The sequence below is a fragment of the Panthera tigris genome, chromosome A3 (genome assembly GCF_018350195.1).
Source record: "Panthera tigris isolate Pti1 chromosome A3, P.tigris_Pti1_mat1.1, whole genome shotgun sequence".
NCBI classification, from domain to species: Eukaryota; Metazoa; Chordata; class Mammalia; order Carnivora; family Felidae; genus Panthera; species Panthera tigris.
The window spans coordinates 123104869-123127272 of NC_056662.1; the positions used below are offsets into that span (position 1 = coordinate 123104869).

Sequence of the window (22404 nt, forward strand, 5' to 3'; positions counted from 1 at the left end):
ATTTCCATGGAGTATAATTAAGTGAGAAAAGCAAGAAAGAGAAAAATGTGGAAAACACAATGTCGTTTGTATAAAACAAGCAATGAAAAAAATCTTTATGTGCAAATGCTTCCACCCCCACACCTCTGTATGGGATTGCCTGCGTGTGGAGATAGAAATGAAATACCCAGTGGGTTGTTCCTTGAAGAGCACGTCAGCAGAGACTGATGTGGGTGGCAAACAGATACGGGATGCGTGAGTCAAGCGAAAACAGGTAAAGAAGTAAAAGAATGCCAAAAATATACACATATTTCTATACTTTTTTGAAAAATGTGTGTATATGTGTAGGTACATTTGTAAAGAAAAGATGCAAAATGAAAAAAACGGTAAGAAAAAAAAAAAGGAGGCTGCAAAGTGATCCAGCTTACGTCCAACAGGCTCACAGTGGAGAAAAGACACTTCCGTGACCACACTCTCTCTGGAACAGGTACGAACTCAGGCTGGCCATTCCTGAAGGGAAGCAAGTTTTACTTTACCCAGAGAAGGAGGAGCCTAAACACATCCTGAACATCAAAAGGGGCATCATTTCTGCCCTCCTGGTTCCTCCAGAGACAGAAGAGGATGAGCAAGTGTTGTTTCTGGTGAGAGCTCAGAGAGTGGGTAATAGTGGCCCTTTGAACTCCTCTTCACATATTTGAGCCAGGTCCCACTGTGTATGTAGAGTGGGTTATTCATGTGGCTCCATGGCTTGCTACACAGTACCCAAGGCTCCCCCTCTCTCCTGGGCTCACTGGTGGATCCTCGTGAACAGGCTGAGCAAGTTGGCTTCATTTGAAAGCAGTATTTGAGGAGTCCTGGCCACCCTACTCTTTTGTTTGATTTTTTTCTATCCCCACCAGGTGTCACAAAGTAAAGCCTGTGTGTGTTTTCAACACAGAAAATAATTGAATCTGTTGCCAGCCTCTCTTAAGAATTTCAAGTTTCAATCTGAGAGACAATTCAATTTACTTGAGCCCCGGGAACATTTCTGAGCCCTTACTGAGTTCTAAGTTCTATGCTATACCACACTTGGAGAAGACAGAGATGTATCCTGCAGAAGCCTTTCCTCAGGGAGTTCTCGTGGTCTGGGGAGAAAACCAAGATACATTAAATACAAGGCAGATTGGAATACATGCCGTAAATGAGCAATAGAGAAAATGATCTGAGAGCCCAGAATAAAAAGTCAGAGTTAGCTGGGTCCTGGGAGGCCAAGCTGGAGTGCATCAGAACCAGAACCACTCTTAACTGGCTTTCTTACTCTGCCTCTGGCCAGCCAGGCAGCAGCAATGCCCACACTCTGCCTAAGAGGAAGAAAGTCCCCTCCCTGTCCATATGGCTCCTGCCTTTTCTCCAAGGCTCCTTTCCCACCCCCTCTGAAGCACCTAAGGCTGCTTTCGCACATCCATCGGATAAACCTGTTGTCTCTTCTGCTCGCATAGGATACTGTGTATGGAAACTGTTCCAGTGACTTAACTGTTAAAACAAAGAAGGCAAATGTGGCAACAGGAATCTCCATCGAAAGAAACCTGGAGAAGTGTGATCGCTTCAAGCCCATTAGCACAGGAGTTAGCCCACTTGCTCTCATCAAAGGCATGGTAAGTTTCACACCCACATCGCTCCTTGCACTGAGCACAGTCCTCTTGGTTATTAAAATTCTGGAATGTTAGAGCAGGTACGAATCTCAGAGAAGATCCAACCCAGCCTCATCTTCATACAGATTTCAGCAGGAAACTGAGGACCAAACCAGGAAAGGACTGATAGAGGCCACATGGCCTGTTATTAATTAAGTCAAGACAAGAATCAGGTTCCTGACTCTCAGCCCAGAGCTCTGTCTTTCTTGCCGTTATTCTGTCACTGGCACCAAACCTTCTGCCATCGATGGAGAATAATGACTGTCCATCCATGAGAAGGTTCTAGGGCTTAATGTAGGGCAGCAAAGCCACTTGCCACTCTTTCCTATAAGAGAACTGGATGTCCCCCCACCTCTAGGCATCTGACCTCTGAGGAAGCCCCAAGACCTGTGTTCTGCTCTCCTCTCCCTCACTCCCATGGAGTGACATTACCAAGACCATTCTAGTGTCATTTCCTTTCATCCCATATACAACCCTGATCAATACCTGGCCCCTCTGCTTCTTGTCTAGGCCACCCCCTTAGTATTAACCTTCTCTGCTGTCACCTTAACAGGGCTCATGCAGCACCACATTACCAGAGCTTGCCCAATGCCTTGTAATATCTTGTGGGACGTGAATCACAGCTTATCTCAGTAAATTGGAAGGTCTTGAGCAATCACTGCCATGCTTGGCAATGTTCCTGGTCATTGTCCTTGGGGCCAAAAATAGGGCATCTGATGACAAGAGCCACAATCAAAAGAGGCCAAGGCACTGGCTTATCTTGAGCACCTGCTGTATGCTCAGACTTACTCTAGGCAGCACTGAGGGTCAGAGACAGTGGCAGATGAACCATGGATTTTTCCCCTCAGGGTACTTACAGTCTAATACAGGAACAAGTTTCCTACACATGCCAATAAAGGACAATAAATGGCATACTTGATAAAGTTATACACTGAACAGTACAGACAAGCAATCCTAACTCCAACCAGGAAGGAGAAAGCAACTATTCAAACAGCTCACTGGGCAGAGCTGTTGGCAGATCCACTTAGAAGAAATGGTGGGCAAGCATCAATCAGTCTAGACCCAAAGATTCGTGGAGGATGTGGAGCATGAACCTGAAAGATACAAAGGATGTAAAAGTGCAAGAGAGCCTTAAGGACAGGCTTCTAGGCAAAGAAAACTTAAGAAGCAGTAGTTTGTCGAGTGTCAATGTGCAGTGGGTGAGTATGCATACAATACCAGGTTATATACACTTTGTACAGGATGAGAGGTCCATCGGGGTGGAATAAGAAGAGTACAGCTTGACTCAGCTTGGCGTATGCCAAGTTGCTGCATCCTTTTGTCTCAATGTCAAGTACCAAGTTCCCTTCTTTAACTGAGTTTATCTAGTGGTGCAGAACTCCCATCTCCCATCTTCCTCGAAGGTAAATGTCCCTTGCAGAAGAATCAGGTTCAAGCCTCAGGAACTGATCAAAATGCTTTTCCCGATCCCATTCACAGATCGGCCCCTTGTCAACTCTGATTAGTAGCAACCAGTCCTGCCAGTACACTCTGGACCCCAAGAAGAAGCATGTGTCAGAAGCCATCTGTAAGGAGCAACACGTGTTCCTGCCTTTTTCCTACAAGTAGGTTACCTTCTGCACCCTGATTCATCACTTATGGAGTCGGTGTAAGATGAGTGCTTGTCGGGTGCCCTGTTGTAGGTGAGGCTGTGCCTGGAGGAGGCTATGAGGAGCTACAGAGCACAGCCCATCCCTGTCGCCATTTTCAAGCAAACAGAAAATTCAGCAGGAAAATCTTAGGCATGCAAAATAATTTGATATCAACAAAATGTATCTGAGACCCAGACTTTAAGAGTTAGAACAGTTTTATGGAGGATTTGAGATGGGGACCAGAGACTTGGATATACCAATCCATTTTGAAACCTGATCCATCAACTTGTATTTACTGAGTAATTGCTTCATTCTTGGCATTGTGCTGAGGGTAATACACAGGAATTTCAAGGCACAAATTAGTCCCTATACTCTGGGCACTCCAGACTGGTGAGAGGTGTAAGGTACAGATGTCCTTCTGAAAGAAAGACAGCTAGCATGTCCAGGTGGAGGTAGGTGGTGTTCATTGGCGGGCGAGGGGATCAAAGAGGCTGAATTTAATGGTTTGAAAAATAGGCAGGATTTGGGTAGAAATGAGACGAGGGAAACACTCAACATGAAAAGAACAGTGCGCTCTGAGGAGCTGACCATCCATGACATGATGTACTTCCTTTGTTACCAGGAATAAGTATGGGATGATGGCACAGGTTACACAGACATTGAAACTTGAAGAAACACCTAAGATCAACAGCCGCTTCTTTGATGAAGGTAAGATTTTAGGTGCACACAGTTGCCAGGGCTGGGAAGTCTGCCCAAGAAACACCATGTATCATGGCTTAGCTTCTTGCTGGGTCCTAGGAAATGTCTGCTGACTAATGAGTCCAGCAGGCTTTGGTGTTCTGGCTCTGGGCCACTCTAGTGAGCAAGCATGTTCCTTTCAGAATGTCAAGTGGTGATGGGACAAAAGAAAAGGAGAAGTGTCCCAAAGCTACCCAGATTTTCAGAAATAGGAAATTGGCCTCCTAAGTCTACCTTTGGTATATCTGACAACTTTATACACCCAGTAATTAGGCCTGGAACCTGGATGAGGTAGGGAAGTGGGAGAGGGCGTTTGGGGTCAGGAATCCATCTTTAGAGTAGGAAGGAGCCTTAGCGATCTCTAGTCCAACTCTAGCCCTGCATTTGTCTTGTATTTAAATCTGTCTTATGCATTCCCTCATGTGGACTTTCATACCCACTGTACAGAGGGGAAAATGGCACATGGAGAGGTCTGTGATGTACTCAAGGTCTCTGAATATTAGAAGTGATGCAAAATGAGCCCCCATGTCTAGTCTAAGTCAGGACTCTTTCCATGGTACCACATTTCCCTTGTTATTCCCCCACATTTCCCACATTAACACATATGCTGGCATGGGTCAGAGCAGGGTGATGGAGGAGACACAGAGGGTCATCCCCCCATAAGCTGATCCCTCTGGAAAAGATGGCAGGTGAGCACCAGTGGGTCTAGCCTCAGCCATAGCACCTCCTCTGCTTCCTTCCAGTAAAGAGGTAATCTGATATCAAATTCAGACAAGCTGGGATTCAATTACGGCTCTGCCTCTTACACTCAGAGAGGTCTTAGGCAAGGTGAGTTGCTCAGCTATGGATCTTAGTTTCCTTATCTTTAAATTGAAGAATAATAGCCACCCATATGGATAGTATGATGAGCAAATGCATTAAAGTAAAAGACATTGAAGTCAGATACCTAGCACAGAGACAGATACATAATAGGCATCGAGTACAGTATAGTTTTCTTTTCTTCTTTGCTGATACCTCCCTACTTTCTAGTTTCTAGTAGACCAAGAGGTGGTTGAAATGTAGATAAGCAGGAATCCCTTTGACGCTTTCCTCCTCCCAGGTACCGAGGAGGTGGGTCTGGCCTTTGAGATCACCAAATCCACATCACCCCCAAAGCAGGCCGAGGCCATTGTGAAGACTCTGCAGGAACTGCAAACATTACACGTCTCTGACCAGAATGCCCAGAGAGCTAACCTCTTCAATAAACTGGTTACTGAGCTGAGAGGCCTCAACAATGAGGCAATCACATCCCTCTTGCCAAAGCTGATCCAGGTGTCCAGGTATTTCTTTAATGGTTGCAACCATATCTTTCGTATGACCTATGGTATCTGGCTGAACTTTCAAACGTTGGCCAAGCAGAAAACCTCAGGGGCCATTAAAATATCAATCCAGCTAATCAACTAGTCAATCAGTTAATGTTTGCTGGATAGAGAAATATCAGCTAACATGCTTAGAGTTCCATGGGCCACACACACACACACACACACACACACACACACACACACTGCATTCAAGGCAGATATGCATTTGTGTGTTAATATAGGAGGGAAATACTTCACACATTTTGATGGATATCTACTAATCTAATACCTCATTCTATGGTGAGCACCTTGGAAAGTTTGAGAGAAAAAGACATCTGTGCCCTCTGGAATCCTAGGCTAGTGGAGAGAGAATTCAGGCAAACAAAGTAATACCGTGATTTCTCTATACTTCAAGGCACTGGCTCTAAGTGCTGGGAATGTCAGAGGAGGGACTGAGGACCAAAATGAGGCCATGCCAGTGTCTGCCTGGCATGTTCTATGTTCTGAACGAAGGACGGGGATAACTGTCCTCTTTTGGTGATAAATCTGGGGTCCTTCTTCAGACTTTCCTCCATGGTGCTTCCCCAGGGGATAGTGCTTATAGGGAAGGCTTCCTGGTTCCTGGGATACAAGTTGGATTTCGGAAGATGGTCAGATTTGGAGAGTGAATACAGGAGATCAGGGCACTCCTGACAGAGGAGCATCATGAGCCAAGGATAATGGAGCTGCCTAAAGGTGATCTACGTAATCCTCTGCTCTTTCTTTCTCAGCCCCGTCACCTTACAAGCTTTGATTCAGTGTGGACAGCCCCAGTGTTACACTCATATCCTCCAGTGGCTGAGAAGTGAGAAGGCCAACCCCCTTCTGACAGATGTTGTGACCTACCTGGTGGCCCTGATGCCAGAGCCCTCGGCCGAGAGGCTGCAGGAGATCTTCAGCACAGCAAAGGAGCAGCAGAGCCGGACCACTTTATATGCTCTGGGTCACGTGGTCAACAAGTGAGTTTCACACTGGCCCTCCTCGCAGGAGTTGAGGAAGACCCTACATCTCTGTACTAAGGTCATACCCTACCCTCCACTTCCAGACTCTTACGCGTACACTGTTTTTCCACTGGCCGTTTTGAGAGTAAAGCCCCGAAATAAGAAATCTGCACACACAAGTTTGTTAAGGTAAACCTAGCTATGCTTGCTGAGTCCTAACTCTTATTCCGTAGCTATCATGAGACAAACCCTGTGGTGACCCAGGCCCTGCTGGACATTGCTGATTACCTGTTGGAACAGATTCGCGATGATTGCACTGGGAACGAAGATCACACCTACTTGATTCTGAGGGTACTTTTGGTCTTTTGTATAATATACATCATTTCAGAAGCATTTTCCTGGATACCCCCTACTTCTCATTCTGCACCCTGATTCCCCCTCATTTCTTTTCAATGCAGGTCATTGGAAATACTGGCAGAACCATGGAGACAGTATCCCCAAGACTCACGTCTTCGATCCTGAAATGTATCCAAAGTTCAGAGCCATCACTGCTGATTCAGAAGGCTGCCATCCAGGCCCTGCGGAAAATGGAACTTAAAGATGAGGTTAAGTCCACAGAGGATGTCTAAACGTAAAAAGTTTATTCAGATTAACAAGGACTTGGAATGAGATTCTAAATCTCATCATTCAGCTTACTTTATTTTACTGCTTTCTAATTGCCAATTTCAGTAAGCCTATTGACCTGACTGTGGACAAGAGAGAAATATTGGACCATGCTGCTACTCTAGCACTCAGAATATGAGACTTTAGCTCCATGCTTCCCCCCTACCAGATCAACCGCCACTCATCTTAGGAAAACATGCCTGATTTCCCCAGTCTTCCCAAACTAGGATTGTCGACCTGGCCCTACTTTGGGTGGAAATGACTCCAGAGTTTTGGAAAATGCCTTATTTATTCACCCCACAGTCTCACTACCCCTTCCCACACTGAAATAATTTGTGTTAAAACAACTTTACTTTCACCTAGTAGCATCCCTTCATCAAGTCACAACTTGAGTATGTTAGTATAGTTGAATGCAACATGCATTTGACACGAGTCTTCTGAGACCCTTCCTTGGAGCTGGTTGTTCTGAGGGATACTGGTGAGAAGATTCAGTACCAGCATTTGGAAAGTTATTAGAAAGAAATTCAACTTGCACGTAATAAACTGCTAGCAGACCCCACCAGTGTTTGCCAGGCATGTTCTGTGTTCTGACCAAAGGACAGTGGTAATAGTCTCCTTTTTTGGCTACAGGTCCGGGAAGTCCTTCTTCGGGTTTTCCTCAGTGATGCCTCTCCAGGGGATAAGCGACTGGCTGCCTATCTCATGCTGATGAGGGGCCCTTCCCAGTCAGATATTAATCAGATTGTCCAGTTTCTCCCATGGGAACAGAATGAACAAGTGAAGAACTTTGTGGCTTCCCACATCACCAACATCTTAAACTCAGAAGAACTGTATATCAAAGAGTAAGTAGGAGTAATGTTCCCCCATCTGAAACAAAGTGGTAGAATTCTAAACCTCATTCCGAAAGGCCACTGCCTACCCTTATGGAGTGTTCTTTCTCCTGGGCAACATTCATGCAAAAGTGCACCAGACCTGAGCCAAGCTCTTGAGCAAATGAAACCCAAATCTTTTAGTAGCAATTGGCAATCCCTATTTCCTTGGGATGGGACAGACAATGGATTAGTAATATGACATGTAAGCTAAAAATAACACTCCTTCTTTCCATCTAGCTTGAAAAGCTTAGTGGAAGATGCTTTGAAAGGATCTCAACTCCCAACCATCATGGACTTCACAAAATTTTCCCGGAACTACCACCTCTCCAAATCTGTTTCCCTTCCATCACTTGACCCAGTCTCAGCCAAAATTGAAGGAAATCTTATATTTGATCCAAATAATTACCTTCCTAAAGAAAGCATGCTGAAAACAACCCTCACTGTCTTTGGATTTGCTCCAGCGGACCTCTTTGAGGTATGTGTGATACTAAGAAGAGGCTTACGTCCTCTCTCCTGTTGTATACAACACCACAAATAGGAAGTTGAGGGAGCCGTGAGGCAGCCTGGGGAGGAATTATATTCAGGCAGTTCATTCATACCAACTGTTTGAGGGCTTCTTCTTTCCCACCTCCCTTGCCCCCCTGCCTTCCAGCTAGAGGTCACCTGAGGCATGACTCTGTAGTATTAACGGAAATGCAGATGTCTCAGAGAAGTCCTTAGAACCAAAATCCAAGAAAACGCATGGGCTGTGTAATCAGACTGATCTGGCTCAAACCCCAAATTCATTCTCAATCCGAATCTTTTGTTTAATTATTTATCCTCTCTGAACTTCAGCTGCCTCTTCTGGAAAAGGGCAAATAATAAGTTCTGCCTTTCAAGATTCTAGTAAGAATTAAATACCACAACTCCTGTGGAGTGCTAAGTTCAGCTCCTACGCTGTAGTATTCATTAAATACTTGTTTAATTAAATGGACATAAAGAGAGGAATTAGAGGCTGACATACAACAAAGAAACCTGACGGCATTTTCTTGCCTGATTTTCTTTCTCAGATTGGTTTGGAAGGAAAAGGCTTTGAGCCAACATTGGAAGCTCTTTTTGGAAAGCAAGGATTTTTCCCAGACAGTGTCAACAAGGCTTTGTACTGGGTTGATGGCCAAGTTCCTGATCATGTCTCCAGGGTCTTGGTGGACCATTTTGGCTATACCAAAGATGATAAACGTGAGCAGGTATGTTTTTGTTAAGTACTCCCTCAAGGAAGGCTTTCAGTCTCAATGTGAAAACATTTTATCCAAGCCTAGAAGTCATCAAGGAACTGTCTAGCTGAAGTGACAGTTACGACTGTTATTAACCAGTCCTATGGGGATAAGGACTATGTCCTCTGTAATTATAAGCCTCCTGGATATTCAATGTGCCCAGCGGCCAGACTCACTAGAGGCACTCTCACATGATGATTAAGAGTGTAAACTCAGGGGCATGGGTTTGAATTCTCACCACACTGTCTTCAAACTGCATACCTAGAAAAGCTGTTTGATATTATGTCTGTTTCTACATCCCCAGAGTGTGCTAATAATCCATGCCTCCCAGGGTGATTTAAAAACTAAATGAAGTAAAGTATGTAAAATGCTAAGCAGAGTGCCTGACTGGTACTGATTGGTCAATAAGCAGATACTATTACAATTTTTGAATTCATATTTTCATAATTAACTGCTTTTTTTGGCTCTTACTCATATCAGTGTACTAGCTAGTGGGAGCAAACCACTTTGAAGCCAGCATAAGACCCCACTTAAGGAGTAGAAAGCAGATTGAATAACCTGGAGTTTCTTATTCTTTAATTTTTTGCCTTACCCAAGGTGTGGTTCAGGCAATTGCATCACATCAGAACGTGTTAGAAATGCAGGTTCTGAGGCCCCACCAGGATCTACTGAATCTGAACCTGCATCTTAAGGACATTCCCTAGGTGACATGTATGCACATTTCAGTTTGAAAGACAGGGCAATAATTTACTCCTAGATGTTCACAGATGGCCCCACCTCCACCTTGTAATTTAACTACCTCCACCTGAGGCTGAGGCTCTTTGCTGTGTTCTGGGTCTATCAACACTCTCTTCTTTCTCAATGACTAAGCATCAATCTATAGAATTCTTCTTAACTCTAAGAAGAACTTGTCTAGGATGGTGTGTTTTTAAAGCATTTGGCCAATTTATACAGCAGCTGCATTTTCTCAAGAAACCCCTAGTATTCATCCCTTATCAGAGGAGAAAGGGGTAAGCTGGGAAGGGGTGAGGGATAGACAATCTTCTACTCCTGGTTAGTCCTGTGAATCCTGACATCTTCCTATGCCTGCATTATTCAAATTAAGAACAGTGTGGAAGCATTGCTATCCGTGGTAAGACCTCAGGGTCGTTGTTGTTGTTTTTCATCTCAATTTGGAGGAGCTATCTATTTTTCAGTAAAAGGTGGGAGTCTGATTTCAGTGGCTTCTCTAGATCCCCACCTTGAATACTTGTGTTTAGCCCATCATGGCGGCAGCAGATAGGCCTCACATCAGGACTCTAAATGTCTGACAATGCTGACATCTCATTAGACATTTTGTTGTTAAAATCCCAGGACATGGTCAATGGAATTATGCTCAATATTGAGAAGCTGATCAAAGATTTGAAATCCAGAGAATTCCCAGAAGCCAGAGCCTACCTCCGCATCCTGGGAGAGGAGCTTGGCTTTGTCAGGCTCCATGACCTCCAGTTCCTGGGAAAGCTGCTGCTGAATGGTGTTCGCACTCTGCAGGGGATCCCCCAGATGGTAAGTCGGCCAGGCCCCGTGATAGGGCAATGAGATTAGCCAGTGCTCTTTTTAGATCTCCCAGACTCCTTGCAATCCTGTCCCACAAACCAGAGAAAGTGCTGGTATTTCCTTCAAAAAAGCAATTCAATTGCCTTGAATTTCAGAGAGGAAGATTCTTAGACTGCAAATAATTGGTAACATTTAGAAACTAGGCCATTTGTAACGTTAGGTGTTATCTTTTAGAGCATTCATTTGTTCATCTGGAAAAAAATATTAAGTGTTACCTCCCTATATCTATGTTACAGGTTCCTTTTAATATTGAAATTATAATGATGAAGGAATGTATTTGATAAACTGTAGTCCACTATCTAAATATGAGCTATAGTTTCCACTATTATTAATTTATTAATAAGGTAGAAAATATCCAAATATATTCCCTGGTATTTGATAAATAACAATGTTGGCTTTAAGAAAACAGACCACAAGTTATTTTCTAGAAATGTCATTTAAAAAAAAAAACTAATACATACTATTATGTCTATCATGTCAATAGCTCATTGGTTTCAAGAAGAAATGGTTTTATCATAATATATTACACTTACATAAAACCTCATTTATGTTGAGACTCCAAATAACTGGAATTAAGCCATGCCATTCAAGGCTACTTAAAGCACATAAAGCTCTGAGGCACGGCAATATTCTCAAGGGTCTCCAAACCACTAGTTCAAAATGACATGGTATCTTTCCAGGGAAATTTCTTATATCCCAACCTGTCAAAACTGATAATCATTAATTTTATCAAATACTCAGATAATCAAAATATGCTAGTCTGTCCCTTCTGGATAACAAACAATTATCGTGTGATATGTGGGAAGTCACATTTCACAAACCCCAGTTTGATGAGGCTTACTTGTAGTTACTGTACCCGGTTGGACCCACAGATTGGCGAGGCCATCAAGAAAGGTTTAAGGAGCGACTTGTTTCTTCACTACATCTTCATGGACAACGCCTTTGAACTCCCCACCGGACTTGGGTTACAATTGCAAATCTCCTCCTCTGGAGTCATCACTCCTGGAATCAGGGGTGGAATGAAGCTGGAAGTAGCCAATGTAAGATCCTGTTCATTGTTTTGATTCCTTAGATCATTCTTTTCCTCAGGGGTGGGTTTCTTGTACAATTTTAAAATGTGTGTCTAGTTGAAGATGAAGTACATCATCATTGTAATCGCCCTACTCATTTTTATGAACTTTAGGATTCCACTAGGAGGCGCCACCTTGCTAGCTCCTGGCAGTAAGGAGACCGCTATTCTCTCAATAAATGAGGATTCCTGTCATCTTTTCATCCTGTTATGCTTAAAGTTAACTGGGGCACTTCCTAGTGCTGGGTATCAGTGTCTGGCTCTAGGGAACTGAGAACGTGGCTTTTCTTCCTCCAAAGAAATCACAGTAGGGGTGCCTGGATGGCTCCATTGGTTAAGCCTCTGACTCTTGATTTCAGCTCAGGTCATGATTTCACAGTTCATGGGCTCGAACCCCGCATCAGGCTTCGTACTGACAGAAGGGGACCTGCTTGGTATTCTCTCTCTCCCTGTCTCTCTCTCTGCCCCTCTGGCATGTAGGCATGGGCTCTCTAAGCAAACAAACAAACAAACACTTAAAAAAAAAAAAAAAAAGAAATCACAATAATGTTTCCTCAGGTGTGAGCTATCCAGAGATGTTAGCACATGGGTGGGGAAGGGCACTTGATCTGACGCCAGGGGCCTGAGGTGTTTAATGAACCTGAACAGGTCGTTTTCTGACTTAAAGATGCAGGCAGAGCTGATGGCAAAGCCCTCTGTGTCCATGGAGTTTGTGACAAATATGGGCATCATCATCCCAGACTTTTCAAGGACGGGGATCCAAATGAACACCAACTTCTTCCACGAGACAGGCCTGGGTGTGCAAGTTGCCATGAAAGCCGGGCAGCTGAAGTTCACGGTTCCGTCTCCTACGAGGCCAATCAGGCTGTTCAGTGGCAGGTAATTCTCTTTCCAGCTCTGATTAGCCAGTGTAAGAGAGAAGGTTGTGACTGGATCTGTAGGGCTTGGCTGCCCAACATAATTCAAGGCCCTGTGGCCGTGGGGGGGAGAGAATGTAGTGAATTACCTACTTTTAACCTAGCCTAGACTCATTACATAATTACAGTTTCTTCAACTGTCCACATTTTACCAAACTGAGATTTAGGACTTGCTATTTAATCACTTCTTATTAGGTGATTTTTGTTATTGTTTATTTGTTTGTTTTGAGAAGAAGAAACACAAACTCGAGAAAAATCATCCTTGGGAAATGAACATTTTTTCACAGGAAAAATACCAGAGGACATACTGATCTGTGGTAACTAGCTCAGCGGATAGAGCAGGAAAGTCTTAATCTCATGACTATGGGAGGCAGCGTATCTGGAGAGCTCCATTTTCTTTTTTTTTTTTTTTTTAATTTTTTTAACGTTTTTATTTATTTTTGAGACAGAGAGAGACAGAGCATGAATGGGGGAGGGACAGAGAGAGAGGGAGACACAGAATCGGAAGCAGGCTCCAGGCTCTGAGCCATCAGCCCAGAGCCTGACGCGGGGCTCGAACTCACAGACTGTGAGATCGTGACCTGAGCCGAAGTCGGACGCTTAACCGACTGAGCCACCCAGGCGCCCCTGGAGAGCTCCATTTTCGATGATATCCTCAAACATCGATTTGCCTTAGTTTGTATATCTTGGACACATTAATTTGTCGATTCAAAAATAGTAAAAATGGTATTTAAGTGCCAACTCTATACGAAGCATGTTAAATGAGATACACAAGGTCCCTGACCTTCTAGCACTTAAAGTTCACAGATAGGACATGCAGGGAAGCAAACCCTAAGAACAAACGGAGGCCTGAGAGGAAGCACAGAAGGACATGAAGTTCTGTATGAGGTAGCCTGGGCCACTCAGGGAAAGCTTTCTGAAGAAATCGACATGAAGACCATGTCAGAGATATGCAGAAAAAAGAGAAAGGAATAAGTGTTACCAGGCCAAGAGAAGAGAACAGCCCGAAGGAAAAAGAATGTGGCTCAGGAGCTGCAAGAAACTCAAAACTCAGTGTGGTGAAGTGCACAGGGGACAGGGAGGGAGGTGACAGAGGCTGGCAAGGATCAGCCTTCTCAGCCATCTGAAGGGTGCTGGACTCTTCTGAAGGCAAAGGAGTTTAAAATGGGAGCATAAATCAAGCAAGTTTGGTGTTTTAGGAGACCTCCTCTGACTCCAGAGTGGGACAGGGATGGAAAGGAAGCATGACTGGAGCCAGAGAGACTGGCTGGATTCTGTCACACCCACGTGTGGGTGAGAACAGGTCACAGACTGCACAAGAGTGCCAGGGAGGGTGCGGAGAGGAGTGAGCCTACTCCAGAAAGTCTCAGGAGGTGGAAACAAGAGCACTTGGTGATTGACCAGATGTGGGGTTGAGGAAAAAGAAAGAGGAAAAGGCAGTGGGGGTGTCTTTCGCTGAAATAGGGAAAGCAGCTGGTTTGGAGGAAGCTGACAAATTCAGTTTGGGATATGCTGCATTTGAAGTCCTGTGAGACAACCAGTAAGAATCTCCAGTGGCAGTGGGACCAATGGGTCTGAGCTTGGTAAGCAGGCTAGAGCTACAGATACCGATTTAGCACCTGCATATAGAGGTTGTTGAGGTCAAACAGCGATTGGTGTAGGGTAAGACGTGAGGGACTAGCACAGAAATGTGGGAAATGTTAACGTGTGAAGTGAGAGGGGAACAGCAAAGGGTGAGAAGGAGTGGCCAGAGACAGAAGCACCAAGGCCATAAAGGGTCATAAAAGCCCAGAAGTGGCCACCAGGGTGGATCGCCCCATTGGCAGCCAAAGCTGGCACTCAGGGCTCCGGCCCCCCAGAAAAGCTAGATTTTAGGGCACCCCTAAAAGGAGGACACAATACTGAGGAAAGAACATGATATGTCAAAGAAAGCATCCTTGGAGAAATCGGGACATTGTTGAACTTTGTCGCACTTCCTAACGTGTTCAAATACATACTTGAGAGAAGGGTGGCTAAAGTCTTAATCTGGCCAGAAGTGAGAAGCTCTACTAAGTACTTCTGGGAGATCAAGGAAAATAATGCCTAAAAGTGTCTATTGGAGTTGGAAGCAAGACGGTGATTGGAGATGCTGATGGAAGCAATCCCAGACGCACGGTAACAGTTCAGTGAGAAGCGTTTTGAAAGGATGGAGACCACAAAGGCAGACAGGTTTCTTGACTGGGAGGTAGACAAGAAGGGGCTAGCAGGGAAAGAAAGGGGTGTGAGTGAGTGTGTGTGCCCAGGCGTGCATTCACACAATGGGAGAGGTGACCTGGACAGGTTTCATGTGAGAAAGAAATGGAAAGAAGCCAGTATAGTAAGAGTTCCTTCTAGCCTTCTTTTCATGGGAAAAGACCTGAGTTTAGGTCCCAGTGATCATTATTTAACATCTCTGAGTCTCTGTTTCCTCTGTAAAAGAAGGCGCCTCCTGATGTCTGCTGTTGTAGGGATCACAGCTAACAAAAGTAAACGACTTGTACAATGTCTGTAATGGAAAAGTCACTGTGTTTGTTAGCCTTGCTGATGTTCATACTGTTAGTTGTTTCTGTAAATCAAATAATTTGGGGTGGGTATGGACAGAGAGGAGAGAGAAAGCAGGTTAAGGGGGCAAATATTAGCACTGAGAGAATCAGTGATGTTCACTTCAACTCATGACTTGAAGGTAACTAGGGTTTGTGCTTTCTTCACCAGTAACACGTTGCATTTGGTCTCTACCACCAAAACACAAGAGGTTCCACCTCTCACTGAGAACAGGCAGTCCTGGTCGACTTGCAAGCCTCTCTTTACTGGCCTGGACTACTGCACGTCGGGCTCTTACTCCAACGCCAGTTCCCCAGAAGCCACCTCCTACTGTCTGCTGACCGGGGGCACCAGGTCAGAGATGTTTGATGTCCCACCCAGCTTCTGCTCACCTCCTACGTTGTGGCCACCTGGCAGGAAAGGAGAAACCTGCTGTCTGTTCTAAGAGGCTGTGCCACCAGCTTTAGGGGTTTGCACCACCTTTTGATTAGTTACGATAATGGTCCTCTGTCCCAACGCACCTGAAGTGTACTTGTATTCCTACTAAACTTTGAGTGTAGGATGGAGTTTCTCCATAGGTGAGGAAGGGTGGGGCAGGAAGGTAAGCAGTCACAACCCCTAAGGAAGTCTCAGCTCAAAAATTAACAAAGTGATTCCATCACACTCCTTCAAGGGAGCTGTAGCATTGCCAGTGAGAGATATTCCTTTAAAAGCCTCTCTTTGTAGATGGTGTCCCCTTTTTCTCCCTTATGCATTAGATAATGGGATCACAGCACAGATTCCAATTTGCTCCTAATTCAATGTCCATATTTCCGAGCCTTGAGACACGTTAGCACAACTTTTCCTGGAGCCCACTGGTGTGTTCAAAGCCCTGGCCGTGCTTAAGGGCTCCTTGCCTTCAACTCTCAGCACTTCTACTTGTCCTCAGCTTTGCTAACACAACCGGCCAGCTCCGGCTCTGTTTGTCCAAACACCCTGGGGTCTTCCCTAACCTTGGCTTTTGGAGGCACTGAAAGGGATCAGAAGGGTCATCATTAGTTAGGGACAAGAGCCAATGTTAAAATAAGGAAAAATTTTTTTTGTTGTTGAAATAGTGGCTAAATTGTTTGGGGGTCCTTAATCTCATTGCTGAAAGCTCTAACATTATGCACCATACACACTGTGACACCTTTAGGTTTGCTCTGGAACTGAAGCCCACTGGAGAAGTAGAACAGTATTCTGCCAGCGCAACCTACGAACTGCAGAGAGAGGGTGGAATCTTGGTGGACACCCTGAAGTTTGTAACTCAGACCGAAGGCAAGTATCTAGAAAGGGCTCCCACATCTCTGCCTCAGCCTCAGGGCCAGGACTCACAAGGACAACTTATTTAATTTTAATGTAGTTAACAAATATTTACTGATGCCTGAAAAGTGTCAGGCCTGTCTACATGCTGAGGCTGGAACAATAAACAGCGGTGATAAAGTCTCTGTCCTCATGCAGTTTACGGCAAGAAGCCAAACAAGTAAATGTTCAGAATGCCATATGGGCGCTAGAGAAAAAAATAGAGCATAAAAGGGTGTAGGGAATGTCTGGGAGTGGCAGGGAGGAAGAAGGATGGGGGAAGACGGTGCCATTTGAAATGACAAGGGAAAGTAGCACTGGTGAAAGAGAATAAAAAAGAGACTTGAAGGAAGTAAGGGGATAAGCCATATGGAAAGAGTGTTACAGGCTGGGGGTTAGCCAGTGCAAAGGCCCTGAGGCAGGTTGTGGCTGCCATGTTTGAGGAAAAGGAAGGAAGCTGGTATGACTGAAGCAGAGAGATCAGGGAGGAAAATGGTAGAAGATGAGGTCACAGAGAAAGGGGGAGGTAGGGCAGGGATGGTCTTGTAGGCCATGGTAAGGACATTGGCTTTTACTCTGAGTGAAATACAAAGCCACTAGAGAGTTTGCATGAATTGATTTATGTTTATATTGAGGAAAGACTTTAGGGGGACAGGGACAGAGAAACTAGTATTTAGGTTCTGGCAATAATCCAGGCCAGAGATGTTGGATTAGAGCAGTGGCAGAGGAGATCTAAGAAGTAGTTGGATTCTGGGCATATTGTGAAGATCAGGCTTCTCAGGATTTGCTGATGTGGTATTGACTGCAAGAGAAAAAATTGAGTTGGGATGACTCTTGAGTTTTTTGGCCTAAGCAACTGAAGAACGGGGTTGCCATTTACTGAGATAGAAAAGGCTGGTGGAGGAGCAGGTCTTAGGGGATGGGGCGAACTTAAATGTTCACTTTGGAAGATTTTGTAATGTAGAAATGGTATGTCACAAAATCAAGTGAGAAAAACAAAACCCACAGGAGGGGGGTGCATGCTGAAAAACATGTCATGTAACAATGTTACAGAAATGTAAAAAGAACACACCTGGGAGTTAAAGAAAACCTAGGAATCTCATGACAAAGGAAGAAGTCTGGGAGAGGGGAAGGCAGGGCAGGGGTGGCAAGGAGCCAGGAAGACACAGGTGGAGGGTCACACAGAGATGTCATGTCTGCTGACTCAGAAGGACTCGAGCCTTTGTTGTTCTCTGACCACACCAAGTGTCTCCCATGTCAGGGCCTTTGCATTCCAGGTCCCTCCAGAACATGGCATAGCTCAGCCCTTCTCTTCATTCTGGTGTCTGCCCACATATCACCTTATTGCCACATATCACCATAAATAATGTGCTTCTTGACTGTCTGGACACCCCCCACCAGAATGTAAGCTCCATAAGGGCAAGGTCTCCCCAGTGCCAAGGGCAGTGCCAAGCACGTGACAGGCAATCAATAAATATTTGCATACTGAACAAATGCACGAACACCCGTAAAATCCTGAACTGTGTCCTCATTGAAGCACACTGAATGCTTAGCGTTTCTCTGCCTTTTCCTCCCCTTCCTTCCTAAACATAGCTTTGAATGCACATGTCTTGATTCTCTTGTACACCCTTTCAGGTGTGAAGCAGTCTGAGGCTACTATGATGTTCAAATATAACCGGCAGAGTATGACTTTGTCTAGTGAAATCCAAATTCCAGATTTTGATGTTGACCTTGGGACAGTCCTCAGAGTTCGTGATGAATCTGCTATGGAAAAAAAGTCTTACAAGCTCACTTTGGACATCCAGAACAAGAAAATCACTGAGGTCACTCTTACCGGCCACGTAAGGTATGAAGGCTCAGGGTGACCTGATTTGAAGTCTTGGTTCTTTCCTTTCTTCCTTTTGAGCTTTAAAACTGACCAAACCTGGGGTGTCCCCAGTCTGTGCTCCAAGGGGCAGATAGAGCCCTCAGCATTCTGACCCTCTGTACAATGTCCAGTTGGATCTTCCTACCATTCATTGGGCATTTACTATTCATCAGACACTGTGCTAAAGGAATTATCTCAGTTCTCACAATAAACTGCAACATAGGTCTGAGTTTCCCTGTTTAATAGATAAGAAAATGGTGCACAGAGGAGTTAAATAATATGGCCAAAGCAACAGAGCTAGTAAATGGTACAGCAGGATTCAAACAGGTTTTGAAAATCTTGTCTTTCCCCCATACCTTCCTGGAAAGTCCTGAATTTGTGCTGAAGTTGGCCTCAGAAGTTAATGAGTTCATTTTGGGGGGCATTCATGTACCTCCTTTTTATCACCACAAATGGTTTTTCTGTTTGATCCCATGTGTCTCTTTGGCATGGGTAGTCATTGACATCAAATGATTTTTTTTCCCAATAGCTACGACAGAAGTGAAGAAGGCAAAATCAAAGGTGTTATTTCCATACCCCGTCTGCAAGCAGAAGCCAGAAGTGAAATCCTCACCCAGTGGTCTCCCACAAAACTACTCTTCCAAATGGACTCGTCTGCTACAGCTTATGGCTCAACAATTTCCAAGAAGCTGGCATGGCGTTATGGTATGTCCTTCCTCTCCCCATGGGTACTTCCAGAGAGCACCTGGACATGGGTTAGGGGCTGACCTAGTACCACTGACAACTGTTTCATACGTGCATTTTCAGATGAAGAGAAGATTGAATTTGAATGGAACACAGGCACCAATGTGGATACCAAAAAAGCAGCTTCTAACTTCCCCCTGGATCTCTCTGATTATCCTAAAAGCTTGCATATGTATGCCAATAGTCTCTTGGATCACAGAGTTCCTCAAACAGACATGACTTTCCGGCACATGGGTTCCAAATTAATAGTTGTAAGTACAAATCAGTCAGTCAATAAATACATGGTTATAAGGACTAATTACATACTCAACCCTGAGTTAGGTAAAAGAGGGTATCCAGAGATGGATAAGGTATGCTTCCTACCCCAGAGAATTCCTGAGGAGCGAAGAAACACTCACGGGTGTTTAGTTACCCAGTTACACCAGGCTGTGTGTGATAAATACCTAATGAATAGTACTAGGCAGAAGAGTTTACTATGCGTATAATATCAAAGGAAGCTTTAGGACCCTGGCTAGGAGTTTGACTATGTTATATATTCTTTTTATAAAATACAGGAAGAGATCAATGACTAACAGCCAAAATTCACAATTTTCTGTGATTTGCTTTTCACCTTCAGTGCATCATCCTGCTTAATGATTGATGTGTCAAATATGGATTATCACCTAATGTTAATTGTACTTGGAGGCCCATCCACCCATACCCATTGCTCTAAAAACTTCTATTGTTTCATAGGCAACAAATACATGGCTTCAGAAGGCATCTGGGAGTCTTCCTTATGCCCAGAACTTGCAAGATCACCTCAGTGGCCTAAAAGAATTGTACCTCCAGAAAATGGGATTGCCAAACTTCCACATCCCAGAAAACCTCTTCTTGAAAAGGTAAAAAAAAAAAAAAAAAAAAAAAAAATTTCTTGAACCATGAAAAGTAAATGAAAGATTTCACTTAGTGTAACTTAGACTGTTTATAAATTTACATTTTTAAGGGAAATAATTTAAGCATCTTAAGGAGATTAATAACTGTAGCATAAGCACTGTGGCATTTTTGCATTATTGAACATGGGATCTGAACGTGAACACCAATCCAATCGGAAAGAACCTAAGGAAGTAACTGGGGGATTCTGGTATATTCACCCAAAGAGGTTTTATTCTCTGCAACCTGGATTTGAAAGCCATCTAATTTTCCTCCGTTGTAAGTGAACTCACTTTGTTCCGGATCAAGATATGCTCATAATTGGTTGTGGGGATTTGAGAGTGGCTAGAGAAATTGCTGACTTCAGGATGGCTGTGGAGCTCTTGAGGGTCAGAACAGCCCTGGAGCATTGCAGGAAGGCAGTGTCCCGAGGGGATATTCACTTTCGCAATATAGCCCCATCCTTGTGGGGAAGTCAGTTCCAAACTGCTTTGTCCACTTCTCTATTTCCAAAAATACGTGGGATGCTTTGCTTTTTTTCATGACAGTAAAACAAACAAACAAACAAAAGAGCAGGAGCTAAAAACACTGTAGTCTTTTCTAGATTGACTATTCTCTGTATGATCTTCAAGGTTAAGAAAACAAGTGATCTGGGGGTGCCTGGGTGGCTCAGTTAGTTAAGCGTCCAACTCTTGGTTTTAGCTCAGGTCATTATCTTATGGTTCATGAGTTTGAGCCCCGTATCAGGCTCCATGCTGTCAGTGCAGAACCTGCTTGGGATTCTCTCTCTCTCCCTCTCTCTCTCTCTCTCTCTCTCTCTCAAAATAAATAAAAACACTTTAAAAATGAAAACAAAAGAAGTGATCTGTGTCACGTGGGCCTTTCCATAGTCTATGGCTGAGCAGCAAAATTAAATAGACCAAGTAAGTGTAAAACAGCTGAAGTCTACCAAAGTCTACTAAAGATAAGAGGAAAAATTGTCAGCTTCAGACGACCCAGGACTCTCTTCTTTCACTGCTAGTATTTCTGACCAACAGTCTTCTTTGTGCTGTACAGAAGATAGGCCCGTGTGACCTTAGAAATGGACAAGGCTTATTAAGCATCCTCCCACTGAGGATTGGGGTCCCAGATAGGCAGTGCTAGTCCCTGTTGGAGTCATGCTATCAACAGTTCATTGCTTACAACATTTAAATTCTGCTCTTGTCCTTTAGGATAACTTATAATAGTCCAGGAGCAGAGTACATATGCATAATACATAGTACATGTACATATGTAGAAGCATAGTATTGAGAATATTACAAAGTGCTTTTAGGTATCTTGTGCCAGCTCTGTGAGGTCAGCAGAAAGGGTACCGTTAGCCTCACGACACAGATAACATCCCTGTGACTCAGGGAGTCAAAAACACAGATGTATCATCACCACTCAGTGGAAGCTAAAACTGTAACCCCCTATCACTGCTTTCCACACCTGCACCTTCCATATATCCAGCTGCCTCATTTCAGTTTAGCAAATATGAAGTATCAAGCGTCACATGTGTGTAAGATACTAGACGAGGTGCAGTGAGAAGATAAAAACCAGTTAAGGTATCATCCTTCCTCCCAGAAGACACCATGTAGACACTGACAAATGAACAAATACGTACTAGCTATGTTGGCAGAATTGTGGCATGTTCTTTGAGACTGATGTAAAGGACTGACTCTTGGAAGGATTTTGAATGGATTTGAGTGTTTGATGAGCAGAGAGGTAAAAGGCACAATTCCGGGCACAGGGAGTAGCAGGAAGAAAAGTACGGTATGGGGTTGGGAATGGGGCACATGCACCATTGCTTGGAAGGTCAGATGGCAGAGAACTTTGAATTCTTGATGCCTGACTGTTGCAGACATTGTCCTTATTGTTCATTTCAGTGATGGCCGGGTCAAATACACATTGAACAAGAATAGTGTGAAAATCGAGATTCCTTTGCCTTTTGGTGGCAAATCCTCCAAAGATCTAAAGATGTTAGAGGCTATTCGGACACTAGCCATCAACTTCAAGTCGATGGAATTCTACCTGCCATCTCAGGAATTCCAAGTCCCCACTTTTACCATTCCCAAGTCGTATCAACTGCGAGTACCTCTCTTGGGTGTTCTAGACCTCTCTACGAGTATCTACAGCAATTTGTACAACTGGTCTGCCTCGTACACTGGTGGCAACACCAGCACCAACCATTTGAGGCTTCAGACTCAGTACTACATGAAGGCTGACTCTGTGGTTGACTTGCTTTCCTACAGTGTGCAAGGTGAGCCGTGGTCGGGCTA

At 44.2% G+C, this 22404-nt stretch overlaps 1 protein-coding gene across 1 annotated transcript in view; it reads left to right on the forward strand.

Annotated features, from left to right (window-relative positions):
• The window catches only part of APOB (apolipoprotein B), a 38690-nt gene that overhangs the window by 4498 nt on the left and 11788 nt on the right, over positions 1 to 22404 (forward strand). The window contains exons 5-25 of the mRNA XM_042982424.1: positions 467 to 620; positions 1458 to 1613; positions 3129 to 3253; positions 3903 to 3988; positions 5118 to 5337; positions 6129 to 6356; positions 6572 to 6689; positions 6797 to 6943; positions 7632 to 7843; positions 8111 to 8348; positions 8923 to 9099; positions 10480 to 10671; positions 11595 to 11762; positions 12459 to 12670; positions 15439 to 15621; positions 16442 to 16563; positions 18223 to 18433; positions 18984 to 19159; positions 19262 to 19449; positions 19931 to 20076; positions 22012 to 22385. Of these exons, the coding sequence (XP_042838358.1) occupies positions 467 to 620; positions 1458 to 1613; positions 3129 to 3253; positions 3903 to 3988; positions 5118 to 5337; positions 6129 to 6356; positions 6572 to 6689; positions 6797 to 6943; positions 7632 to 7843; positions 8111 to 8348; positions 8923 to 9099; positions 10480 to 10671; positions 11595 to 11762; positions 12459 to 12670; positions 15439 to 15621; positions 16442 to 16563; positions 18223 to 18433; positions 18984 to 19159; positions 19262 to 19449; positions 19931 to 20076; positions 22012 to 22385 (3833 nt within the window). The remainder of the gene's footprint in view (positions 1 to 466; positions 621 to 1457; positions 1614 to 3128; positions 3254 to 3902; positions 3989 to 5117; positions 5338 to 6128; positions 6357 to 6571; positions 6690 to 6796; positions 6944 to 7631; positions 7844 to 8110; positions 8349 to 8922; positions 9100 to 10479; positions 10672 to 11594; positions 11763 to 12458; positions 12671 to 15438; positions 15622 to 16441; positions 16564 to 18222; positions 18434 to 18983; positions 19160 to 19261; positions 19450 to 19930; positions 20077 to 22011; positions 22386 to 22404) is intronic.